General features: G+C 31.9%; 1 protein-coding gene across 1 annotated transcript in view; it reads left to right on the forward strand.

Annotated features, from left to right (window-relative positions):
- LOC134692374 (rootletin-like) overlaps nucleotides 1-11357 on the forward strand; it is a 49556-nt gene extending 38199 nt beyond the window's left edge. The window contains exons 6-15 of the mRNA XM_063552824.1: nucleotides 1415-1696; nucleotides 2856-2866; nucleotides 3715-3834; nucleotides 4434-4573; nucleotides 6663-6792; nucleotides 7364-7564; nucleotides 9750-9919; nucleotides 10219-10370; nucleotides 10482-10534; nucleotides 10758-11357. Of these exons, the coding sequence (XP_063408894.1) occupies nucleotides 1415-1696; nucleotides 2856-2866; nucleotides 3715-3834; nucleotides 4434-4573; nucleotides 6663-6792; nucleotides 7364-7564; nucleotides 9750-9919; nucleotides 10219-10370; nucleotides 10482-10534; nucleotides 10758-11099 (1601 nt within the window). The 3' untranslated portion in view covers nucleotides 11100-11357. The remainder of the gene's footprint in view (nucleotides 1-1414; nucleotides 1697-2855; nucleotides 2867-3714; nucleotides 3835-4433; nucleotides 4574-6662; nucleotides 6793-7363; nucleotides 7565-9749; nucleotides 9920-10218; nucleotides 10371-10481; nucleotides 10535-10757) is intronic.
- The last annotated feature ends 11985 nt before the right edge of the window (nucleotides 11358-23342 follow it).

Here is a 23342-nt window from a genome sequence, read left to right on the forward strand (position 1 = left end):
GATTCATAGCAATATAGAAATAAATCTGCTATTAAAGGGGCACAGTTGGTGCCCATATGAATACCTACTACCTGACGATACACTTTATCGCCGAAACGTACATAAATGTTATCTAGCAGAAAGTTTAAAGCTTCAATCATATCCTCACATTTCCAGTAAGTGTATCTAGCATACTTTCCTTTTTCGTTACAGAAAAAGGCCTTAAACGAGTTACAGCAAATAAAAATATAATGAGATTTTTCGAAAGACCATTTTATCAAATACAAAAACTTTTTCTGTATATCTATGCACTTCAGAAAGACAAAAAGAACATAATGTTCATGTCTATTTTATGAATTCAAAATGACTATAAGTGATCAATTTTGAATCCCTTATCAAATCAAATGTAATTCAGCTGAATAAGCAGTTTTTAAAATATTTTCTTTTCAACATTAATCTTTAATTTGTATATGTAAACCACACAATAACTAACTAAACAGTTAAGAATTGTCTGGTGTAATTGAGAACTGTAGCATAATTAAATTGTGTTTCATTGTTGTCTGTATATCCTGTATGGACATGATTTAAAAAATAATATTCATACAGTGTAATAGACAGGGATAAGTAGTAGCTTATAGAGTGTTATTACATCATAAGGCCAAATTTCAAAAAAAAAATGTGTCTCCATTACATTTTCCAACAATATGGGTTAGAAAATTTGAATATGAAATACAATTTAAGGCTCAATACAACAACCGATACATTGACTTCAAGCATCATTTTAAAAAGTCTGACTTATATTTTTCATGTTAAAGGTTATTGTGGGTCTCAGTATCATATATTCCTGTACAGGTAAAATACCTGTAGTTTATTAGCTCTATTGATTTTATTATCAATTTCAGTACAGTTTGATGCTGTGTACTTGATTATGGCATTCAAGAACTTTGATACATGTATTGTCAATACAAATAAATTGTGTATTTTAAATATTTAATGGAACTCTATGTATTAATACATAAATTCATATTATGGTTAAATTAACAGTAATCCTAGATGTTCCATTCTAAAAGAGAAAGAAAACTGCATTTGAAAGATTTGAAAGAAACTGAAATACGATAACTTTGCCCAATTTTTTTTTAAGGGACCAGTATTTTTTTTGGTTTAAAAAGAAATCATAGTTAATGCAATAATCTATAGTCTTAAGATAACCTGAATACCAGTGTTTTACAGCATCTTTTTAGACCTCTCATCAATACTGTGAATTTACATTTGGTAAAAAAAACAATTAAGTCACGTATTTTTATTCAAGTATAAGGTAAAAATACCTTTTGCCAAGGGTAATACTGCCTTAAAGAGGACTTTTGTACTTGTTTTCTAGATGCTTATAATTAGAGTAAAATGCAATATATCTTAAAACATTTATTACATATTACAGACACGCGTGGAATAGATGGACGTCTTGCCAGTGCCCAGACCGCCTTGATGCTCCAGGAGGAGACAATTCGTCGTAATGAAAGGGAACGCAAGATTATGCAAAAAAAAATTATTGTTTTGGAGCGCAGCCTGACCTCTGCTGAGACAGAGAAACGTGAACAGCTAGAGAAGATTAACAAGATGGAGGGCAGACTTGATGATGATAAACGGGACTTGAGACAGGGTCTTGAAGATGATGAGAACAGATGTAATAAACTAGAACTGGCTACTACATCTCTGGAGGGTGACTTAAAGAGGTTCAAACTGTTGATAAATGATAAAGAAACAAAAAATCTGGTAGATTTATCTTTATTATTTCAGTGAATATGAATTTTATTTGTTTTCCAACAAACATTATGCAGAGAATTTATAACAAAGTATATAAAAGATTGCACATTTAAAAAAATCATGTCTGATTCCAAATGCTGTCTTTAGTGTGCAGCAACTAAACCAAACTCAACTGAAAGTTTTTACATTATCAAACTAGAGGCTCTAAAAAGCCTGCGTCGCTCACCTTGGTCTATGCAAATATTAAACAATGGACACAGATAGATTCATAACAAAATTGTGTTTTGGTGATGGTGATGTGTTTGTACATCTTACTTTACTGAACATTCTTGCTGCTTACAATTATCTCTATCTACAATGAACATGGCCTATTAGTCTCAGTGGAAAATGTTCGTAAATATTTACAAGTTTTATGAAAATTATCAAAAATTGACTATGAAATAGAATTACTCCTTAGGGGATCAATTGACCCTTTTGATCATGTTGACTTATTTTTAGGTCTTACTTTGCTGTATATTATTGCTCTTTACAGTTTATCTCTATCTATAATAATATTCTAGATATAATAACCAAAAACAGCAAAATTTCCTTAAAATTACCAATGCAGGGACAGTAACCAAAGAACGGGTTGTCCGATTCATCTGAAAAGTTCAGGGCACATAGATCTTTACTTGATAAACAGTGTTATTTATGTCAGATTTGCTCTAAATGCTTTGGTTTTTGAGTTATAAGCCAAAAACTGCATTTTACCCTTATGTTCTATTTTTAGCCATAGCGGCCATCTTGGTTGGTTGGCCGGGTCACTGGACATATTTTTAAACTAGATACCCCAATGATAATTGTGGCTAAGTGTGGTTCAATTTGGCCCAGTAGTTATAGAGGAGACGAATTTTGTAAAACTTAACGACGACGACGGACGCCGGACGCAAAATGATGAAAAGGGCCAAGTGAGCCAAAAATGGTGGAGTATACTAGTGCACTGTTCAAATAAAATATATATGAAGACTTTGGAAAACTTACAAAAAATCATTAAATAATGACAAAAGGATATTCAGTGAATTGTATTTTCTCCCTGGTTAAAGGATAATATTAATTAATTAATTAACTGAACATAGATTTTATAAAGGTAACAATGCTTTCACAGATAAACATAGGAAACAAGATCACATATATATTTAATAGTAAGTCAATTTCTGTTGGCTGCAGTCTCAACTTGGAGCTGGATTAAAAATGAAACAAAAAAGCCTAATATACATAGGTCTATATTTAAGTTACTATGAGAATATTTTATCATCAAATACCTTTGAATAAAAAATGTTTGAAAAGAAAGATTAGAGTAAGGAAAATTCTGGATTAGATATTATACTCAGGCATGTGAAATCGGATAAGTTAAAGATGGTACTTGTATAAAATGATGGCAGAATTCCTACTGTGGAAGTTATAAAGGTAAGATGGCATCAGTCAGTCTTATTTATATATTTGAAAAGAGATGTTGTGATTCAATTTTGGAAAATATCCTTTCACTGTCAAACATGTTTACAGTGTGAATTTAAGCTTACCCTAAAACTATCTAGTTTATTAGTTGATGCATACTACAACCATTTCAACAGTCATAAAAAAATACCTATTTGTAAGAACATAAAACATTTCTTGAAAAAACAACAAAATTTATATTTGTAAAATAATTTAATAATAAGTGTAAATAGCAACACCGAGTTGAAATCCAGAAATGTCTCTTTTGTAATCAAAATTTTGCCTCAAATGACTTTTAACAATACCTGAGAAAAACTGAAATAAAAAACATTGATCAGTGCTTTATATAGCATTGTGGGTACCTTTTGTGACTGGACAACCGAATGTTCATTCAATTTATATTTGTTATGTAATGTGAGTTTTTAATATGTAAAATGCATAGGCCAACTCTTTACTGTTGCATGTAGTTCAAACATCTCAAGCATTTTGTTCTCTTAACAGGTACTGACAGACAGAGTACAAAACCTTGACAGCAAAGCCCAGTCCTTACAGTTAACTGTAGAAAGACTGTCTCTCACCCTGGCTAAAACCGATGAGGATGGTATTCAACAGAAAGACAAGGTATATATCAGTTACTTGTACATTCAGAATGTATATACATGTATATGTATTGACTATTCTATTGTTGAGGTAATGTGGAGTCTGATTTTAAAACAATATAATTGTTTCATACTTTGCCAAAATGTAGTTCAAATTGTACAATTTAAAAAAAAAGAGCAAGCAGTATGGGTCATAGAGAATTAAAACTAAAATGTGTGTGCAAAATCAGATTGTAAGATGTATACATGGAATAAGCACCTTTGTGTGAAAGGATTTAAAGTTAAATGTTAGGATGGCTTTTAAACTAGTTTAAACTTTTAAACTTGGCGTATAAAATTATAATCCTGGTACTTTTGATAACTATTCAGAATAAAATATTTGGTCACATACATTTTCTTGCAAAATAAAAGTTTTGCTGAATATAACTAAATAAAACTAAATTACATGAGTTATCATCCCTGATAAATCAAAGTTTTAAAATTTTGAATAAAAAAATGTTTAATTTTTGGCAATACAAAATAAGTTACCATAAAATATAAAATCATATAAAAATTGATAGAATTATTTAAAAAGTCTTTTTGTATCAAATTTGCTAATTTATTGTATATATTTATAAACAGGTACAGTCTTTGAACATGTCCTTATCAGGCGACAATGCTGCCCTTAATGAGTTACAGGAACGCATCCAACAGTTACAAAAAGCACTCACCGGCAGTGAACATGACCGTAGGGTACTACAAGAAAGATTTGATTCCACTAGGTATTTGTATAATTTTAAAAAGAAGAACAATTTTAATCAAACTAAAAGTTTAAGGGTCAAGTACTCTAAATTGTAAAACACTAGCATAAGAAATGTCGTTTAATATTAAAGCTTGAAGATAATAGCTTTTTCACTATGTTTGTGAAAAATGTTAAAAAGTAGAACAATTTTATTCAAACTAGAAGTTTGAGGGTCAAGTACTCTTAATTGTAAAACACAAGAGTACGAATTTTTGTGGATATCTAAAATTTTGAAGATCAAAAATTGATTTCAATGAATTTTTTAAATAAAGTAATTTTGATTATAGACAAAGTCTTTTTCTTGTGTTGGCTGAAAAACTGGGTCACCATGGTCATGGTTGATTGACAAGTTCAGTGCCAGAGATATATTTTCCTGGTGCTCTAAAAGCTGGAAAAAACTTGCACAACACCTTCATTCATATATGATCAAATGTAATATTAGAACTCAATTATTTTTTAAGCTTAATTAATCAGATAAGTATATTTAAATAAAATAAAACATTGTTGTGACGTCATTCTATTGTTCTACCTGTCCTTTATTTCAGTGATTGGACTATCATTTACCTGTAAGAAACCAATATGTTACCTTAAACTGTCCAATATTTTTAAGAATAGATCTCTCTTTCCTTCAAAATATTGGACAGATTAAGGTAACATAATAGTTTCTTACAGGTAAATGATTGTTCACTCACTAAACATTAAACATCTGTCTCCTGTCAGAATATCAGAATAAATTTACAGCGAAAGAAAACATGACGGCAATTTGACAAACACATTTTTATTAAGGTAACCCTCCTAATCAGTTATTTCGTCGACAGTTTTTTAGAACTTAAAATTTATTTCTACACTTCCAGCGTCAATGCTTATTTCTTGGCCATTCTCATTTTTCGGGTCGTCTCCCTTGACGTCGACTTTGTTGAGAATGCTCTTTGTAAGTGTGGAGTCTTGGTCTATACAAGCAACTTTTGCGTTAACAACGCTGTCTACCATTATAAGCTGCTCTTCGCATGTCCTTTTGTACCCACGCACTGCCGATTTTTTTTCTGTAATTAGCTGCTCATCTACACCAGCCACGTATAGCCTTGTCGCTGCCGTCGCATGTAGAGAATGATTTGTGAAGTTACCAGAAAATTGAGCACCTTTACACAATTTCGACACCGTTTTTTGCAGCTGGTGGACCCGGATTGGACAATCGTCGTACCTTTCATCACTTGTTAGATTTTTCTTTGATCTCAAGTAAAACGCCTGACATTTTCCCTCAATTGGTCTGAAATGAAATGCAAATATCAAATTTAAACTCTTTAGCACCTCATTTTGAAAAAAAGTGTAAAGTTTAATAATGAAACGATCAATTAACTTAAAGAGAGGATTTGGGGGAGGGAGTAACTTTTTTTTCCTAAAAAAAAATATTCTGATCCCCAATTGTAAAAAAAAGATATTTTGGTATAGCAGATGACTATTCTGAATCCAGATATCCCAAAACCCTATGTGTTTAATTTGGAGGAAAAACTAATAATTTGATTTATCGCGTCGGAAAACTAACAATCTCCCCCTTTTGAATTTAAGGCATGCTCCATAAAATCTGTGTAGTACGTCATCCGGGTATTGATGCTCCGCAATCTAACTATTTGATAATTGTTGAGCAATCAAAGTGAAAAAAAGATGAATTGTGTCGTCAAATACTATTTGCAGCGCAAGAATAGTTTACATGTTTTGCACAAAACTGCTAACAAACGTTTATTGCATCAAATATATTTCAAAATTTATATTGTCACAATGATATGTGTTTATTGCTGTTGACGTGCATATTAACAAACCAGTGATACGTAAATATTGAGAAATGTAAACATAAAGACTCTCAAAAAGGCATCAAACCAAGAAATACAAAATTTTAAATGTTTCCAAATACTTATTTAATATCACAAGTTTGCAAAATTGCGGCCACATACCTGTCCGATACTTTACAGAATGCACTGTTATCGGCGTATATCCCTTACGTAATAAAAGGGGGCTCAACAAAGTTTTTATGTTAAAAAAATTAAAAAAAATTACCATGCCTATTATTTCAGACAAGCTTTGAATGATCATAGGAAACAAAATTACGACCTCCTAGAACGTGTACAGTCATTACAGAATGACCTTTCTGAAAGTGAAGTCAGAAGGGCAGAGGTTGAAGGTCAACTCCGTCAGAATCATGCTGTAAGTTTAGCTTTACTTGTTAGAACTGAGCTAAAATGAAATAAAATTATAATTTGTATTTGTATTATGTTTAACAGTAAAATTGTTTAAGGTGCAATCTGATGTTAATTTGTCATTACTTTGAAATTATGAATATGATTCTTCAAATTGCTGGTTTAAATGTTTCAGAAAAATATGGCAACTGAAGTTCTGGGAAAAAAACTATAATAACTAACTTTATTTGTTTCAGCGATTAACTTCTAAAAAAAGAAAAGTGATATCTCTAATATCTGAATATTTGTTATCAAACGAGTTTTGCTATTGGAAGAGACAACAGATGTATGCCATTTTGGACTGCATATGGGATTCATCATAGATCAATTAGGATTGGACACAAAGAAATAGAAATGAAAAAGATATTGTGTTATTCATTTATTTGCTGTTTTAAATATTTCTTTCTCTTGCATAACCAAGGAGTTATCTCCTCTTAGTAGTATATTATAAGAGTATGTTTTGACCAAGTCACATTATCTTTAAAGTATCTTCCCTATGAACCATATCTATCATACATATGACTTATTTTCATCCTAAGGTACTGGTAAAGAGGACAGAAACAGAACAAGAACTGAACCAGATGGTACAGAAACTAACTCAGGATAAACAAAACATGCAGGACCTTATCTCAAATATATCTCGTAATCTGTCCACTGTCGAGACACAGAAAACAGAGATGGAGAGAACATATATCAGGCTGGAGAAAGATAAATCTGCTCTCAGGAAAAGTTTAGATAAGGTCAGTAATTTAGCATTGCGAAAGATAATCTGCTCCAGAAGAAAAAACATGATTTACTTGAACTAATGGTTTATGAATATACCTTTAGAACTGAAAATTGTGCAGTTTTTATACGACCGCAAAAATTGAAAATTTTTGGTCGTATATTGGTATCACGTTGACGTCGTCGTCTGCGTCGTCGTCGTCGTCGTCCGAAGAAATTTGATTTTCGCACTATTACTTGAGTATAAGTAAATAGAAACCTATGAAATTCATAAAGACAAGATTTATGACCACAAAAGGAAGGTTAGGATTTATTTTGGGAGTTTTGGTCCCAATAATTTAGGAAAAAGGAGCCCAAAGGGTCCAAAATTAAACTTTGTTTGATTTCATCTAAATTGAATAATTGGGGTTCTTTGATATGCCGAATCTAACTGTGTTTGTAGATTATTATTTTTTGGTCCCGTTTTCAAATTGGTCTATATTAAGGTCCAAAGGGTCCAAAATTAAACTAAGTTTGATTTTAACAAAAAAATAAATTCTTGGGGATCTAGCTTTGATGTGCTGAATCTAAACATGTTCTTAGGTTTTTATGAGCCCAGTTTTCAAGTTGGTCTAAATCAGGATCCAAAATTATTACATTAAGTATTGTGCAATAGCAAGAAATTTTTAATTGGACAGTATTCAGCAATAGCAAGAAATCTTCAATAGCACAGTATTGTGCAATAACAAGTATTTTCAATTGCACAGTATTGCGCAATAGCAAGAAATATCTAATTGCACAATATTGTGCAATAGCAAGCAATTTTCAATTGGAATTATCTTTTTTTGTTCAGAAAAGAAGTATAATCAACTTAAATCATTGTTTTATACAATATACAATGCATATTCACTTTTACTACAAATGATAAATTAAAACAATCTTTACCATTTAGTGATAACAAGCACTTTTGTACATTTTAATATTTTATGGTGTATTTAAATGACTAGTTATTGTTGCAAACTCCATTTAAAATTTCAATTGAGATCAGTTTTGGAATAAGGGAAAGGTGGGTGTGAAAAAATAGGGGGGGGGCAATTTTTCTCATTTCAGATTTCATAAATAAATAGAAAACTTCTTTATACATTTTTTTGAGAGGATTAATATTCAACAGCAAAGTGAATTGCTCAAAGGCAAAAAAACATTTTTAAGTTGTGGTATGATTGCCAATGAGACCACTCTCCACAAAAGACCAACATGACACAGTCATTAACAACTATAAGTCACCGTACGGCCTTCAACAATGAGCAAATCCCATACCGCATAGTCAGCTATAAGAGGCACCGATAAGACAATGTAAAACAATTCAAACGAGAAAACTAACGGCCTTATTTATGTAAAAAAATGAACGAAAAACAAATATGTAAAACATGTATAAACAAACGACAACCACTTAATTTACAGGGTTCTGACTTGGGACAGGCACATACATAAATAATGGGGCTGGGTTTAACATGTTAGCGGGATCCGGACCCTCCCCTAACCTGGGACAGTGGTATAACAGTACAGCATAAGAACGAACTATAAAAATCAGTTGAAAAAGGCTTAACTCATCAGATGGACAAAAATACAAGTGGACGTGGCCGGGTACTTATACATTCCGACACAAAAAGACACAATGAACAGATCTGAGAGTACTCACAGTTATCATTAGACCACACTCATTCTGTGTCAGAAACCTGTGCTGTGTCAACTATGTAATCACAATCCAAATTTAGAGCTGAATCCAGCTTTAATGTTGTGTCCATACTTGCCCCATACCGTTCACGGTTCAACCTATGCGGTCGTATAAAGCTGCGCCATGCGGGCGGAGCGTCTTGTTGCCATTGTGTTGCCTATATAGCCTTGATTTACATTTGATAATTGCTCTGTTTAATTTTTATGCCCCTGCTGCAGGGGACAGGACATCAAGTTTTACCATTGTTGAATATTCATTTGTCCGTCTGTCCCATCCGTATGTCAAGAAATTAGTTTTCCTGAACCAAATGTTATGAAACTTATACACAATGCTTGTTATGTCCCTTTATAATGTTGTTTGCAAGCTTGATCATCATGTATGTCCCATGGTCACATTTTTCATTTATTTTTATTTTATATTAGTGCAAATTCATTATTAAGGTCTTTTGCAGAATTTTTTTAAATTTTAATAATTTGAAATATTTTTAGGTTGAACGTGAAAAACTGAAGACAGAAGAGATTGCTAACACTTCATTGATGGAAAAGGGATCCTTAGATAGATCATTGGCTCGTCTGGACGAAGATAATTGTGATCTCAATAAACAAGTACAACAGCTCCAGGCTCAGTTAGCAGAGGCTGAGCAACAACATGCTCAGAGGTAAGGACTTTGTTTAATATCTTAAGGTTCAGTTAGCCAATTCACAGCAAAATGTTTTTTAACAGTTAATGTATTATAAAAATGAATAATCTGTAAAGAGTGAAATGTTGCTTTTATGTAATAAAAGGACATTTTTATTTATCTTTAACATTTCCCTTTTGTAAAAAGTACATAGATATTAATTACATAATTCATGGGTTTCTAACAAAATCATGGAAACGTAGTTTATTTTGGAATTAAATGGCATTTTTCCAAAATAATTTGGTTATAAATACATTGAAATAAATTTTCCATTTAAGGTTGATTGATGTAACCACAAGACATAGAGCTGAAACAGAAATGGAGACAGAGAGACTCCGAACTGCTCAGATGCAAGCTGAAAAAATGCTAGAAACAAGAGAGAGATCAAATAGAACTAAAATCAAGGGTCTTGAAGAAACAGTATGTACTTGTTTTTATTAATGAAAAAGCGGGATTGGAAAAATTACTTAATTCCTATCAGAACCTACGATGAAAGCACAGTTAATTTTTATAAACACTAAAACTACATTGTAATGTATAGTTGTTGAGAATGTCAATAACATGGTAGATCTCCTCAAGAATGTCAATAATATGGTATATCTCCTCAAGAAAATAATTCAACTATTTTTATAGATGTGACATTTTATATTCCATATATTCAACCCCGTAAATTATTATGTTTTCTTTTAAATTTTTTTGGGATCCAATTTGTTAATTTTTCAACTAGTCTGTCTATTTAGATTGTCTTTTACTTTAAGTGTTAAGCATTTTATTGAAGCACTTTTAATTATACTTATATTCTAAATGTTTATTTTAGGTTGCAACATTGAAAGACCAACTGCCCACAGAGACGAAGAAACGTCAGCTCTATGTTTCACGTAGTGCCCGTACCGGTGATGAAATCCGTGATATTCGATCTATACTGGACTCTTCATTATCAAATGTCACACGGGACCAGTCTCTCGATCCACTCATCATGGAGACAGAAACCAGGAAACTAGACGAATCCTTGGAATTCCGTGGAAGTTACAGATCACAACCAAGGCGAAGAACAAGTCCAAATCGTTCACCAATGAAATATTCTGATAGGTTGACATCAACACCTGCAATGCGTCGAACCCAGAGCCCCATAGCACTGCGTAAAAAACTATTGAAATAACCTGCCTAGACTTTGTATGAGAGATCATGTAGCAATAATTTATAGTCATTTTGTGTGTTTGTGAAGGTCATTCCTTTTTATTTTTTGACATTCCAGGGTTGTATTTATGAAGTATCACAGCATTAAAACCTTGATTCAAGGGAGAGAATCTTAATTTTTTTTCATTTTTAAGTTTTAAGATCTGATAACATTTAAACAAAATGAAAGAAATCTTTTATTTTAAACTTTCGTCCAGTACTTTTTTTAAAATAAAGATTTGAAAAAGGTAAATGAAATCAAAAGATAATTAGAATTACACTTTAAACTTTTGAGCTCATAATTACCAGAAGTTTCTGCTTTAACTTTGAGCATAGTTTTCTTTCTTTTGAGTCCAGGGTTATTTACAATGGCAGCACAAGTTTTAAGCCATTTTATTGCATGAAATCAAATTATTTTTTCTGTATAATAGGTTGTAAGTAGTTCATTACACATTTAAAACAAATATTAATATATTTTTAATGTCACAATTTTTTTAGAATTTAGATTTTGTTTTTGTTGAGGGTTGTGTTGTCATGGCAGCATGCGGTTGTTGGAACACCATGTCACATGTCATGGTTCCAGCCAATCATTTTGCCAGATTTTATGATGTAATCAGTATTACCAGTGATCACCTCAATCATAGATTTATATTTATAGACAGAAACAAACTCAACACTCTGCACACATTCAGTGGCCCAAAGGCATCTGATGACTAATTGTTTGAAGAAACAGTAAAAAGAAATGTAGCGTGCCTCTTTTATGTGTTATGTTGAATAAAAGTAATTTTAACCAATAAAATTGAGAATGGAAATGGGGAATGTGTCAAAGAGACAACAACCCGACCAAATAAAAAAACAACAGCAGAAGGTCACCAACATGTATTCAATGTAGCGAGAAATTCCCGCACCCGGAGGCGCCCTTCAGCTGGACCCTTAACAAATATATACTAGTTCAGTGATAATGAACGCCATACTAATTTCCAAATTGTAAAGTATGAATTCATTTATACTGCTGATGCAAGAACTTGTAAATGTTTTCAAGGCTAGTGAAATGAATGAATGTAATTTTCTTTACATCTTCTGTGAAAATCATTCTATCTGAGTTACTGGAGTCGAGAACAATTTATGATTGAAAGGAAAGTAGGATAATTGCATCATTTCTATTTATAAACATTTTCATCAAAATATTTGTGATAAATGTTAAAAGGTTTGCACCATAGTTTGAATAAATTATTGTATTTATTGTTTGATTAGATTGAATAAATGAATGTATAGTTTTTTAGAATAAGGTCAAAAATTGTTTGAGAAGCTATTTAACGGAGAACTGAAAGTTCTTGAAGAAAGGTTTTGAAAAATTTAGAAAAAGTTTTTGATTTCCTTACAGGGTCAGTGTCAGTGTGGATGGATCATAGGAAATTCTAAAATTTCATTCGATAGATTCTGACAGAGTTAAAAACCCTGACCAGATGTGATTTTATGGAAAACATTCTGAGGTTACTGAAAAGTGTTTTCATCCAAGTTGCTTTTCAATGATTTATGATTATTATTCTCATAGAATATTGTTGTTTTAAAAATTGCTATAATTTAGCTGTCATAACCCCAGCAAAGAGTGGATAAATAAGACACACTTTAGTTTTTGGTTTTGATTTCTAAGGGAGATAATCTATTATTGTTTTGTTGATGCTTCTTAATAGTTATCATTTGTGTCAATTTTGTAATATCATCCTATTTTTACATTTTTTGGTCATTCAATTTTATATTTAGGGAAGATATAATGAAACATTACTTTAAATGTACTAATGATTTAAAAATTTTAATATCAGCAATATTTTGTACTTTTCTTTATCAATTTTCAGCATACAATACTTCAAGTCATGTCTTCCCTAATACAAAATGGAATGATCCATCAGGCGTCAAAGATCTGTGATGAAATCTGTTATCCGTCCATTTTTAAGTTTTTGTTTTAATTTAGTCAAAGGATTTGTTTTTTACAGAATTGTTTGACGTTTTTTTGCTACTAGATTATTTATATATAAAATCTCTAGTTTTATAATCTTCACGATGTGTCTCATTACTGAGCTTTTCCTCACAAGTGTTGACTCATTACTAAGCTTGTTTCTCACAAATAAGTGATCAGAAATAAAAATTGTGCTTGCAATTCAGTTTTATAGTTTTATTTTAATATTTTTTTATATGACATTTATTTCGTCCTTGAAGTAATGAAAGTCACAGGGTAGACATTTGTACAGTATTTCCAGTGAGTGACCAGCATCAACATCTACCAACAATATCAAAGATTGTGATAGTGTCAGTTGAAAAGAAGTTACTTATGATAGCCTTATGACCAATTTTAGCCATAAGAATGGGAAGATATTAAGGGTGGTCATTAATGAAACAGCAATAAAACTAAAGGCTCTCAAGAGCCTGTGTCGCTCACCTTGGTCTATGTGCATATTAAACAATGGACACAGATAAATTCATAACAAAATTGTGTTTTGATGATGGTGATGTGTTTGTAGATCTTACTTTACTGAAAATTCTTCATGCTACAATTATCTCTATATATAATGAACTTGGCCCAGTAATTTCGGTGGAAATATTTTCGAAAAATCTACAAAAATTTATGAATGTGTTGAAAATTTACTATAAAGGGCAGTAACTCCTAAAGGGGTCAACTGACCAAATTGGTCGTGTTGACTTATTTGTAAATCTTACTTTGCTAAACATTATTGATGTTTAATGTTTATCTCTATCTATAATATTATTCAAGATAATAACCAAAAACAGCAAAATTTCTTTAAAATTACCAATTCAGGGGCAGCAACCCAACAACAGTTTGTTTCGATTCATCTGAAATTTTCAGGGCAGATAGAATTTTTAACCTGATAAATAATTTTACCCTTCTCAGATTTGCTCTTGATGCTTTGGTTTTTGATTTATAAGCCAAAAACTGCATTTTACCCCTATGTTATATTTTAAGCTGTGGTGGCCATCTTGAATAGTTGACCAAGTCAGCGGACACAATTTTTAAACAAGATACCCCAATGATGATTGTGGCTAAGTATGGTTAAATTTGGCCAGGAGTTTCAGAGGAGAAGATTTTTGTAAAAGATAACTAAGATTTACGAAAAATGGTTAAAAATTGACTATAAAGGTCAATAACTCATTAAGGGGTCAACCAATTTAGTGGCAGCAACCCAACAACCGGTTGTTGGATTCATCTGAAATTTTCAATCAGATAGATCTTGACATGATAAACAATTTAACCCTATGTCAGATTTGCTCTAAATGCTTTGGTTTTTGAGTTATAAGCCAAAAACTGCATTTTACCCCTATGTTCTATTTTTAGCCATGGGGGCCATCTTGATCGGTTGACCGGGTCACCGGACACAATTTTTAAACTAGATACCCCAATGATGATTGAGACCAAGTTTGGTTTAATTTGGCCCAGTAGTTTCAGAGGAGAAGATTTTTGTAAAAGTTAACGACGACGGACGACGACGGACGCCGGACGCAAAGTGATGAGAAAAGCTCTCTTGGCCCTTTGGGCCAGGTGAGTTAAAAATAAACCTATACAAACAAAATAGATGTAAGAAGGTGTGATATAGCTGCAAATGAGACAACTCTCCATCAATCAAGTCACAATTTATAAAAATGAACCATTATAGGTCAAAGTCTGGTCTTCATCACGGAGCGTTGGCTCACACTGAACAGCAAGCTATAAAGGACCCAACAATGACTAGTGTATTACCATTCAAAAGGGAAAACCAATGGTCTAATCTATTAAAAAAAAGAGAGAGAAACATGAAACATGTATGAACCACATCAACAAATGACAACTGCTAAACTTTAAATTCCTGACTTAGGACAGGTGATAAAAAAATGCAGCGAGTTTAAAAGACTTTATTGCTCTGTTATAACTAGTGATCAAGTCAGGTTTAATAAAATCATTAAGAATGGCCAATATTTTTGTGTATGCAGATGGATCATCATTTGAAGTAGAGAATGTAAAGTATTTCATAAAATCTTCTGCTTGTTTGGTTAATCAACTTTTTAAATATGCATATTCTACATGGTAAAAAGGTCTTTGTGAATTTTCATGATAGGCTTTTGGTGAAATAGGGCAAGTTTATAAAGGCTAATTCAATATTGAATAACATGTATACATATTTTTAAATGTTTCAATTTGTCTGCAATTAGACAAAATATATAAATATGTGTTAGTAGTATATGAATAAATAAAAACCCTTGATTAATTGAAGAGTACTGCATGATTTTTGTGACACAATATCAGAAACTATGATGCATTTTAAAATGATCCATTATACACAGAAATATGATGTATTTATGAATTAAAGGAGATATTAGGTATCCATCAATGAGACCGTATTAAACTGTCATTGATAAGTCATAAATGTGTGTAAAGAGTGAACATAAATCACCAAAAGTACAGTATAGCAAGGAGGTTTCATAACCTCCTTGAGTATGGTTAATATCTATCAAAGGTACCAGGATTATAATTTGATACGCCAGACGCGCGATTCGTCAACATGATAATCATCAGTGACGTTGAGATCAAATTAGTTATAAAGCCAAACTAGTACGAAGTTGAAGAGCATTGAGGACCCAAAAAGATGTGCCAAATATGGCTAAGGTAATCTATGCCTTGAATAAGAAAATCCGTAGTTTTCGAAAAAATCTAATTTTTGTAAACAGGATATTTATAAAAATTATCATATAATTGATATTCATGTAAACACCGGATTAGTGACTATTGGGCTGGTGATACCCTCGAGAACGAAACGTCCACCATCAGTGGCATAGACCCGGTGGGGTAAATAGTTATCAATAGTACCAGGATTATAATTTAATACGCCAGACGCGCATTTCGTCTCATCAGTGACGCTCAGATAAAAATAGTTCATAAAGCCAAAGAAGTACGAAGTTGAAGATCATTGATGACCCAAACTGATTTAAAAAAAAAGTGGTGCCAAATACGGCTTAAGTAATCTGCGCCTGGTGTTAAGAAAATCAACAGTTTTTCGAAATAAAATTAACGGTACCAATTTTCTTGCACCAGATAATCATTTCGACAATGCATGTCATTTCAGTGATGCGCAATTCGACAATACATGTCTCTTCAGTGATGCTCGTGTCCAAAATATTTGAAATCCAAAGCTTATATAAAAGATGAAGAGCTATAATCCAAAAGGTCCAAAAAGTAAAGCCAAGAAAGGAATAAGAGCTTTGCATTAGAGAGATACATTCCTTAATTTATAATAATTTCTAATATTTTGTAACAGCCAATTTTAATAACACTTAAAATCCGTATTTTCGTGCCAGTACCGAAGAACTGGCTACTGGGCAACTGATTGCCAAAACCGTTTATAATATAGATCGTCATCAAAATACAGTTATGTATACAACTAATGAAACTGATGCCAAAACCCTTTATAATATAGTTGGTCAATAAAATACAGATGTGTATACTATTTATGAAAATGATTGCCAAAACCCATTATTATTTAGATCGTCATCAAAAATACAGATTTGGATTCAATTTATGAATCTGATTGTCGAAACCCTTTATAATATAGTTCATCAACAAAATACAGTTGTGTATACTATTTATGAAACTTATTGCCAAAACAATTATCATATAGACCGTCAACAAAATTAAAGATGTGTATACAATCCATGAAACTGATTCCAAAACCCTGTTTAATAAGATAGTCACCAACATATACAGATGTGTATACAATTGATGAAACTTATTGCCAAAACCCTTTATACATGTTATAATATAGATCGTCAACAACAAAAAAGATGTTGATTCAATTTATAAAACTGATTGTCAAACCCTTTATCGTACAGATCTTCAGCAGAAACACAGATTTCAATACAATTTATAAACCTGATTACTTAAACCTTTCACAACACAGATCGTCACCAATCTACAAATGTGTATATAATTGTAAAAATGATTATTTTCAAGTTTTTGGTGGGGTTTGTGTTGCTAAGTCTTTAGTATGTTGTGTCTTGTGTACTAGTATCTATCTGTTTGTCTTTTTCTTTTTAGCCATGGCGTTGTCAGTTTATTTTCGATCCATGAGTTTCACTGTCCCTCTGGTATTTTTTTGTCCCCCTTTTACAAACTTTTTCACATAGATCGTCAATAAGTAAACAGATGTTGAGGCAATTTGTAAAACTGATTGCCAAAACCCCGTATGACATAGACAGAGGTTTAAACCATTTGTAAAACTTGTACAATGTAATTCGTCACAAATACTGTAAACCAACTTATTTTCGCGGATGCTTTATTTCGCATTTAATCCTTTCTTGACCACTTTGTGGCTATTTAATTTCGCGATTTTCTGATTTACTTGATGAAGTTAAATAAGGAAGGATCAAAGGTTTACATATTCGCGACGATCTATATTCGCGTTATTTTTCTACTCGCGAAAGTCGCGAAAATAAGTTGGTTTACAGTATACAGATTTGTATACAATTGTGTGAAGTTGTTTACCAACACCCTTACACAATAGACCATCAACAATACACAGATGTGTATTCAATTTTTGAAGCTGACATGATGAAGCTTATAAAATAAAAAAATGTATTTGAATACTTTAAATATATACCGGAATATATTCATTTATAATTGAGAAAGGTAAGGGGGGAATATATTAAAGAGACAATAGCCGAAGGTCACCAGCATTATGTAGAGTAAAGGAAAATGAAATTTGAAGAAATCAACAAAACGATACAGCAATATTGCTTAGGATTGCGATAAAAGGGTCAGTGTGCCCATCACAATAGAGGAACGAAAGGTACCAGGGGGACACTTAAACGCATAAATCGGGAAAAAAAAACTGACATTCTCGCTAAAAAAAGAAAAAGGTAAACAGGCAAACAATAGCACAAAACCTAATCACAGAAAACTTGAGACTAAGCACCACGTTCGTTTTTCATTTGTTTGATTTTTTATCATGTTATTTAAAAATACATGAAGATTGTTATAACAACTACCACATATCAATATATATATATAAATATTCATGCTTCTTTTTTTCTAATTTTTTACCTTGTATCAAAAGTTGAACTTTGTTTTGTATCGTTGTAGTTGAATTTTTTAATAAAATATTGTCATATTTGTGTGACAAGATCGATTTCAGTCTTTATATTTATGCTAAAAGTATTTGGTCTTAAGCAACATTATATAAACATCATGCATGCCTATATCAGTTTGTTCAGCAAAGGGGTGAATATTGTATTTATCGTCACTTTAAATTGCGGCTTATATAAATAGGATAAATGATAAAATTAAATACATATCTGTAAGTAGGGTTAAAATAATATACATGGAAAACAGTAAATGTACCAAAACTCTTTTCTTTAAACCGTCACTGTGTTTTAGGTTTGACCATGTATATGTTTACAGAAGATTTTAAGCTCTTTTAAATGAAATCACATTAGGGTTCAGTAAAAAAAAAGTGAGGAAACATAAGCATTTTTTACAACATGGTTTAAACATAGGAATCAGTTGATATTCCTGTGTTCCTCACCACAAGGTGTGTGTTAACTATCTGTTTGAGTCTACAATACAATATACTTTCTGCGAGTTATTGGTCTCATGGAATGTCTTCACTTCAGAAATCTGCGCCATCTAAAAATGTAGACCTGCATGTAGCATAGATAGTTTCAAAAAATATGCTTATCCCCTTCCTTAAATTGGTATCCATTTGATGTATAAATACCAAGCCACAACCGTAATGAATGTTTACTCTGATTTATTATGTATGAAGAGATAAAGACTACACATAAAACAACCCTTCAAGGCTTGCAACAACCCCCTGAGTGGTATTTAGTTGGTCTGTTACAAGGCCATATGTTAGCTCCTATCCTGTTGTATCAATTCAATGACTATTAATATGCATTATAGGAAATATATAAAATACATTTGCTATTGAATTGATAGCATGCAACCAATCATTCTTATTAGCTATTAAATGTCTAAAATTTAAAAATTAATGTTAAAAATGTAGGAGATTGTTTTCCATTTGTTAGATTTTTCTTCATGAAATGTCAGCATAGAATACATAAAGATTTTAATATTGAAGTACAACATATCAACATATATATAAATATTCATGCTTCTTTTTTTCTACTTTTTAACCTCATATCAAACGTTCAACTTCAGTGTTTTTTGTAGGTGAATGTTCAATAAAATGTCGTCTTTCCGTGACAAGCTCAATTCCAGTCTTTATATTTCTAAGTATTTGGTTTGAGACAACAAAAATATTTTCTTTAAATTTTCACTGTGTTTTAGGTATGCAGAAGCACACAAAATAGTTTTAAGCTCTTTTAAATGGGGTCAGATTGGGGTTCAGTGAAAATAACCGAGGAAACATTAGCATTTTTTTTGTAAACATGTTTTTTTCCATAAGAATTATGTGATATTCATGTGTTCCACCCTACAAGGTTAGCGCGTGAAAAGTGCAGACATTTAATAGTCATGTGTTCCACACCACGAGGTTATCATGTTAAACGAGCAGACATGAAGTATTCATATGTTCCACACCACAAGGTGAGCATGTTAAAAAGCAGACATGTAATATTCATGTGTTCCACAGCACAAGGTTAGAATGTTAGACGAGAGATGAGCAGACATGTAATATTCATGTGTTCCAAACCATAAGGTTAGCATACCAAACGAGCAGACATATGCTATCCATGTGTTCCACACAAAAAGGTTAGCATATCAAACAAGCAGACACGTGATATTCATGTGTTCAACAGCACAAGGTTGGCATGTTTAACGAGCAGACATGTGATATCCATGTGTTCCACACTAAAAGGTTAGCATATTAAACGAGTAGACATGTAAAATTTTTATGTTCCACACTAAAAGCTTAGCATGTTAAACAAACAGACATGTAATATTTATTGTGTTCCACACTAAAGCTTAGCATGTTAAACAAACAGACATATAATATTTATTGTGTTCCGCCCCAAAAAGGTTAACATGTTAAACAAGCAGACATGTAATATTTTTGTGTTTCACACTAAAAGTTTAGCATGTTTAACGAGCAGACATGTGATATCTATGTGTTTCACACTAAAAGGTTAGCATATTAAACGAGTAGACATGTTATATTTTTATGTTCTACACTAAAAGCTTAGCATGTTAAACAAACAGACATGTAATATTTATTGTGTTCCACACTAAAGCTTAGCATGTTAAACAAACAGACATATAATATTTATTGTGTTCCGCCCCAAAAAGGTTAACATGTTAAACAAGCAGACATGTAATATTTTTGTGTTTCACACTAAAAGTTTAGCATGTTTAACGAGCAGACATGTGATATCTATGTGTTTCACACTAAAAGGTTAGCATATTAAACGAGTAGACATGTTATATTTTTATGTTCTACACTAAAAGCTTAGCATGTTAAACAAACAGACATGTAAAATGTATTGTGTTCCACCCTAAAAAGGTTAACATGTTAAACAAGCAGAAATGTAATATTTATGTGTTCCACACTACAAGGTTGGCATGTTAAACGAGCAGACATGTAATATTCATGTGATCCACACTACAAGGTTAACATGTTAAACGAGCAGACATGTAATATTTATGTGCTCCACATTAAAAGGTTAGCATGTTAAACGAACAGACATGTTATATTTATGTGTTCCACACTAAATTGTTAGCATGTTAAACAAGCAGACATGTAATACTTATGTGTTCAACACTAAAATGCTAGCATTTTAAACGAGCAGACATGTTATATTTATGTGTTCCACACTGAATTGATAGCATGTTAAACAAGCAGACATGTAATATTTATGTGTTCCACACTAAAAGGTTAGCATGTTAAACGAGCAGACATGTAATGTTATATTTATGTGTTCCACACTAAATTGTTAGCATGTTAAACAAGCAGACATGTAATATTTATGTGTTCCACACTAAAATGTTAGCATATTAATCGAGTAGACATGTTATATCCATGTGTTCCACACTAAAATGTTAGCATGTTAAACAAGCAGACATGTAATATTTATGCGTTCCACACTTAAAGGCTAGCATGTTAAACGAGCAAACATGTTATATTTATGTGTTACACTACAAGGTTAGCATTATAAACGAACAGACATGCTATATTTATGTGTTCCACACTAAAAGGTTAGCATGTTTAACGAGCAGACATGTTATATTTATGTGTTCCACACTAAAAGTTTAGCATGTTAAACAAGCAGACATGTAATATTTATGTGTTCCACACTAAAAGGTGAGCATGTTAAACGAGCAGACACAGATCAAATTTATTCGTTCATTGTGTAATCATACGTTTTTTGATTGAGTTAAGTCTGCCATTTGATATTTTATCGTATGTTTTTCTATGTTGTGATGTTATGCTATTGTTTCAGAAAAAGGGAGAAGGTTTGGATCCATTAAAACGTTTAATCCCGCTGCAAATGTTTGCACCTGTCCTTAGTCAGGAATCTGATGTACAGTAGTTGTCGTTTGTTTATGTAATATATACGTGTTTCTCGTTTCTCGATTTGTTTATATAGATTAGACCGTTGGTTTTCCCGTTTGAATGGTTTTACACTAGTAATTTTGGGGCCCTTTATAGCTTGTTGTTCGGTGTGGGACAAGGCTCCGTGTTGAAGACCGTACTTTAACCTATAATGGTTTACTTTTTTAATTGTTATTTGGATGGAGAGTTGTCTCATTGGCACTCACACCACATCTTCCTATATCTATGTTAAATTCATGAGTTCCACACTAAAATGTTAGCATGTTAAACAACCAGACATGTAATATTTATGTGTTCCACACTAAAAGGTAAGCATGTTAAACGAGCAGACATGTTATATTCATGTGCTCCACACTAAAAGGTTAGCATGTGAAACGAGCAGACATGTAATATTCATTGTATGCTCACAGTTTGGTATAAACATAGGCACACATGATTTTCATGTACTTTGACTTGTAATGGTTTACATTTACATATTGTGAATTGGATGGAGAGTTATCTCATTGGCACCCAAACCACATCTTCTTATATCTATGGAAAAAGGCATCTGGTGATATCAACTTGATAAAAATATATGAAATACATATGGCAAGATCATGTCAATCTAGTGATCACAAAATCCTGCATTCACTGGTGAAGAAGTCCCATGGAAAAAAATTAACAATATTGTCTATGTATGACATTTTATATCTGTTGATTTTATTCATACATTGTTGTCAATACAAAGGAATTGTATGTGACTGTCATACAAGTGACAGGTTTAGCTAGGTCCGGCTGGGATAAAAAAGACAATTTCCATTGATAATGAAGTCTTTAATTATTAATTTGTCAACAATTATCAAATAGACATTTTTTTCCATAATAAAATGTTTCTTACATTTCCATGATCTACATTATAATGTATAGTGGAACCATATTTGTCTTATGCAAGTTTCAGATCTTTTTAGTAGTTGGAATACATATGAATGCTAGAAGAAAACTGTGTATCACAGCAATTTTGCCCATTTATCATTAAAACCAGAAAAAAAAAGTTTTTCTACCCATCATTGTAGCTAAACAGTATGTTTCTGGTTTTCACATACAAAGTAATTGGGTTGTACTTTTGACAACTTTCTGTATGACTTCTGCATTATTTTATTGAACTTTCTTCTGTGTATAACTGCATCTAAAAATAAAAATTGAAAGATCTTAACATAAATGCTTATTTTAAAGTTTTTTCATTATATCTAATTTGTACCTGCAAAGTTAACCATCTAAAATAATAAACATCTAATAAAATAAAACACTAAAGAACTGCAGGTGCCATGAGCACATGCTAACCCTATTGCTTTTTCAAAGAATAAAGTTCCATAACTCCTCATCGTCATATCAGAAATTTATAAAATAAAAATTGAAAAGAGATAATATTAACTGATATAAACATTACACATTTTTGTTTAGAGGTTAGCAGAAGCATAACTCCAGGTTGGGAATTTTCTCGCTGCTAGTGGTTGGGTTGTTGTCTCTTTGACACATTCACCACAGATTCATAAAAAATGCTCAAATATTTTTGAGTTAATGCTCTGGAAAATCCCCTTTTTTGGGGAATAATTCCCCATACACAGATTCTTTTGCATAGGTACGATTTCAGTACCTAAAATCTGTAGTACTGAGAAAATATGAAACCATTTTAAACA

Source organism: Mytilus trossulus, chromosome 12, assembly GCF_036588685.1.
Source record: "Mytilus trossulus isolate FHL-02 chromosome 12, PNRI_Mtr1.1.1.hap1, whole genome shotgun sequence".
In the NCBI taxonomy this organism is placed as follows: Eukaryota; Metazoa; Mollusca; class Bivalvia; order Mytilida; family Mytilidae; genus Mytilus; species Mytilus trossulus.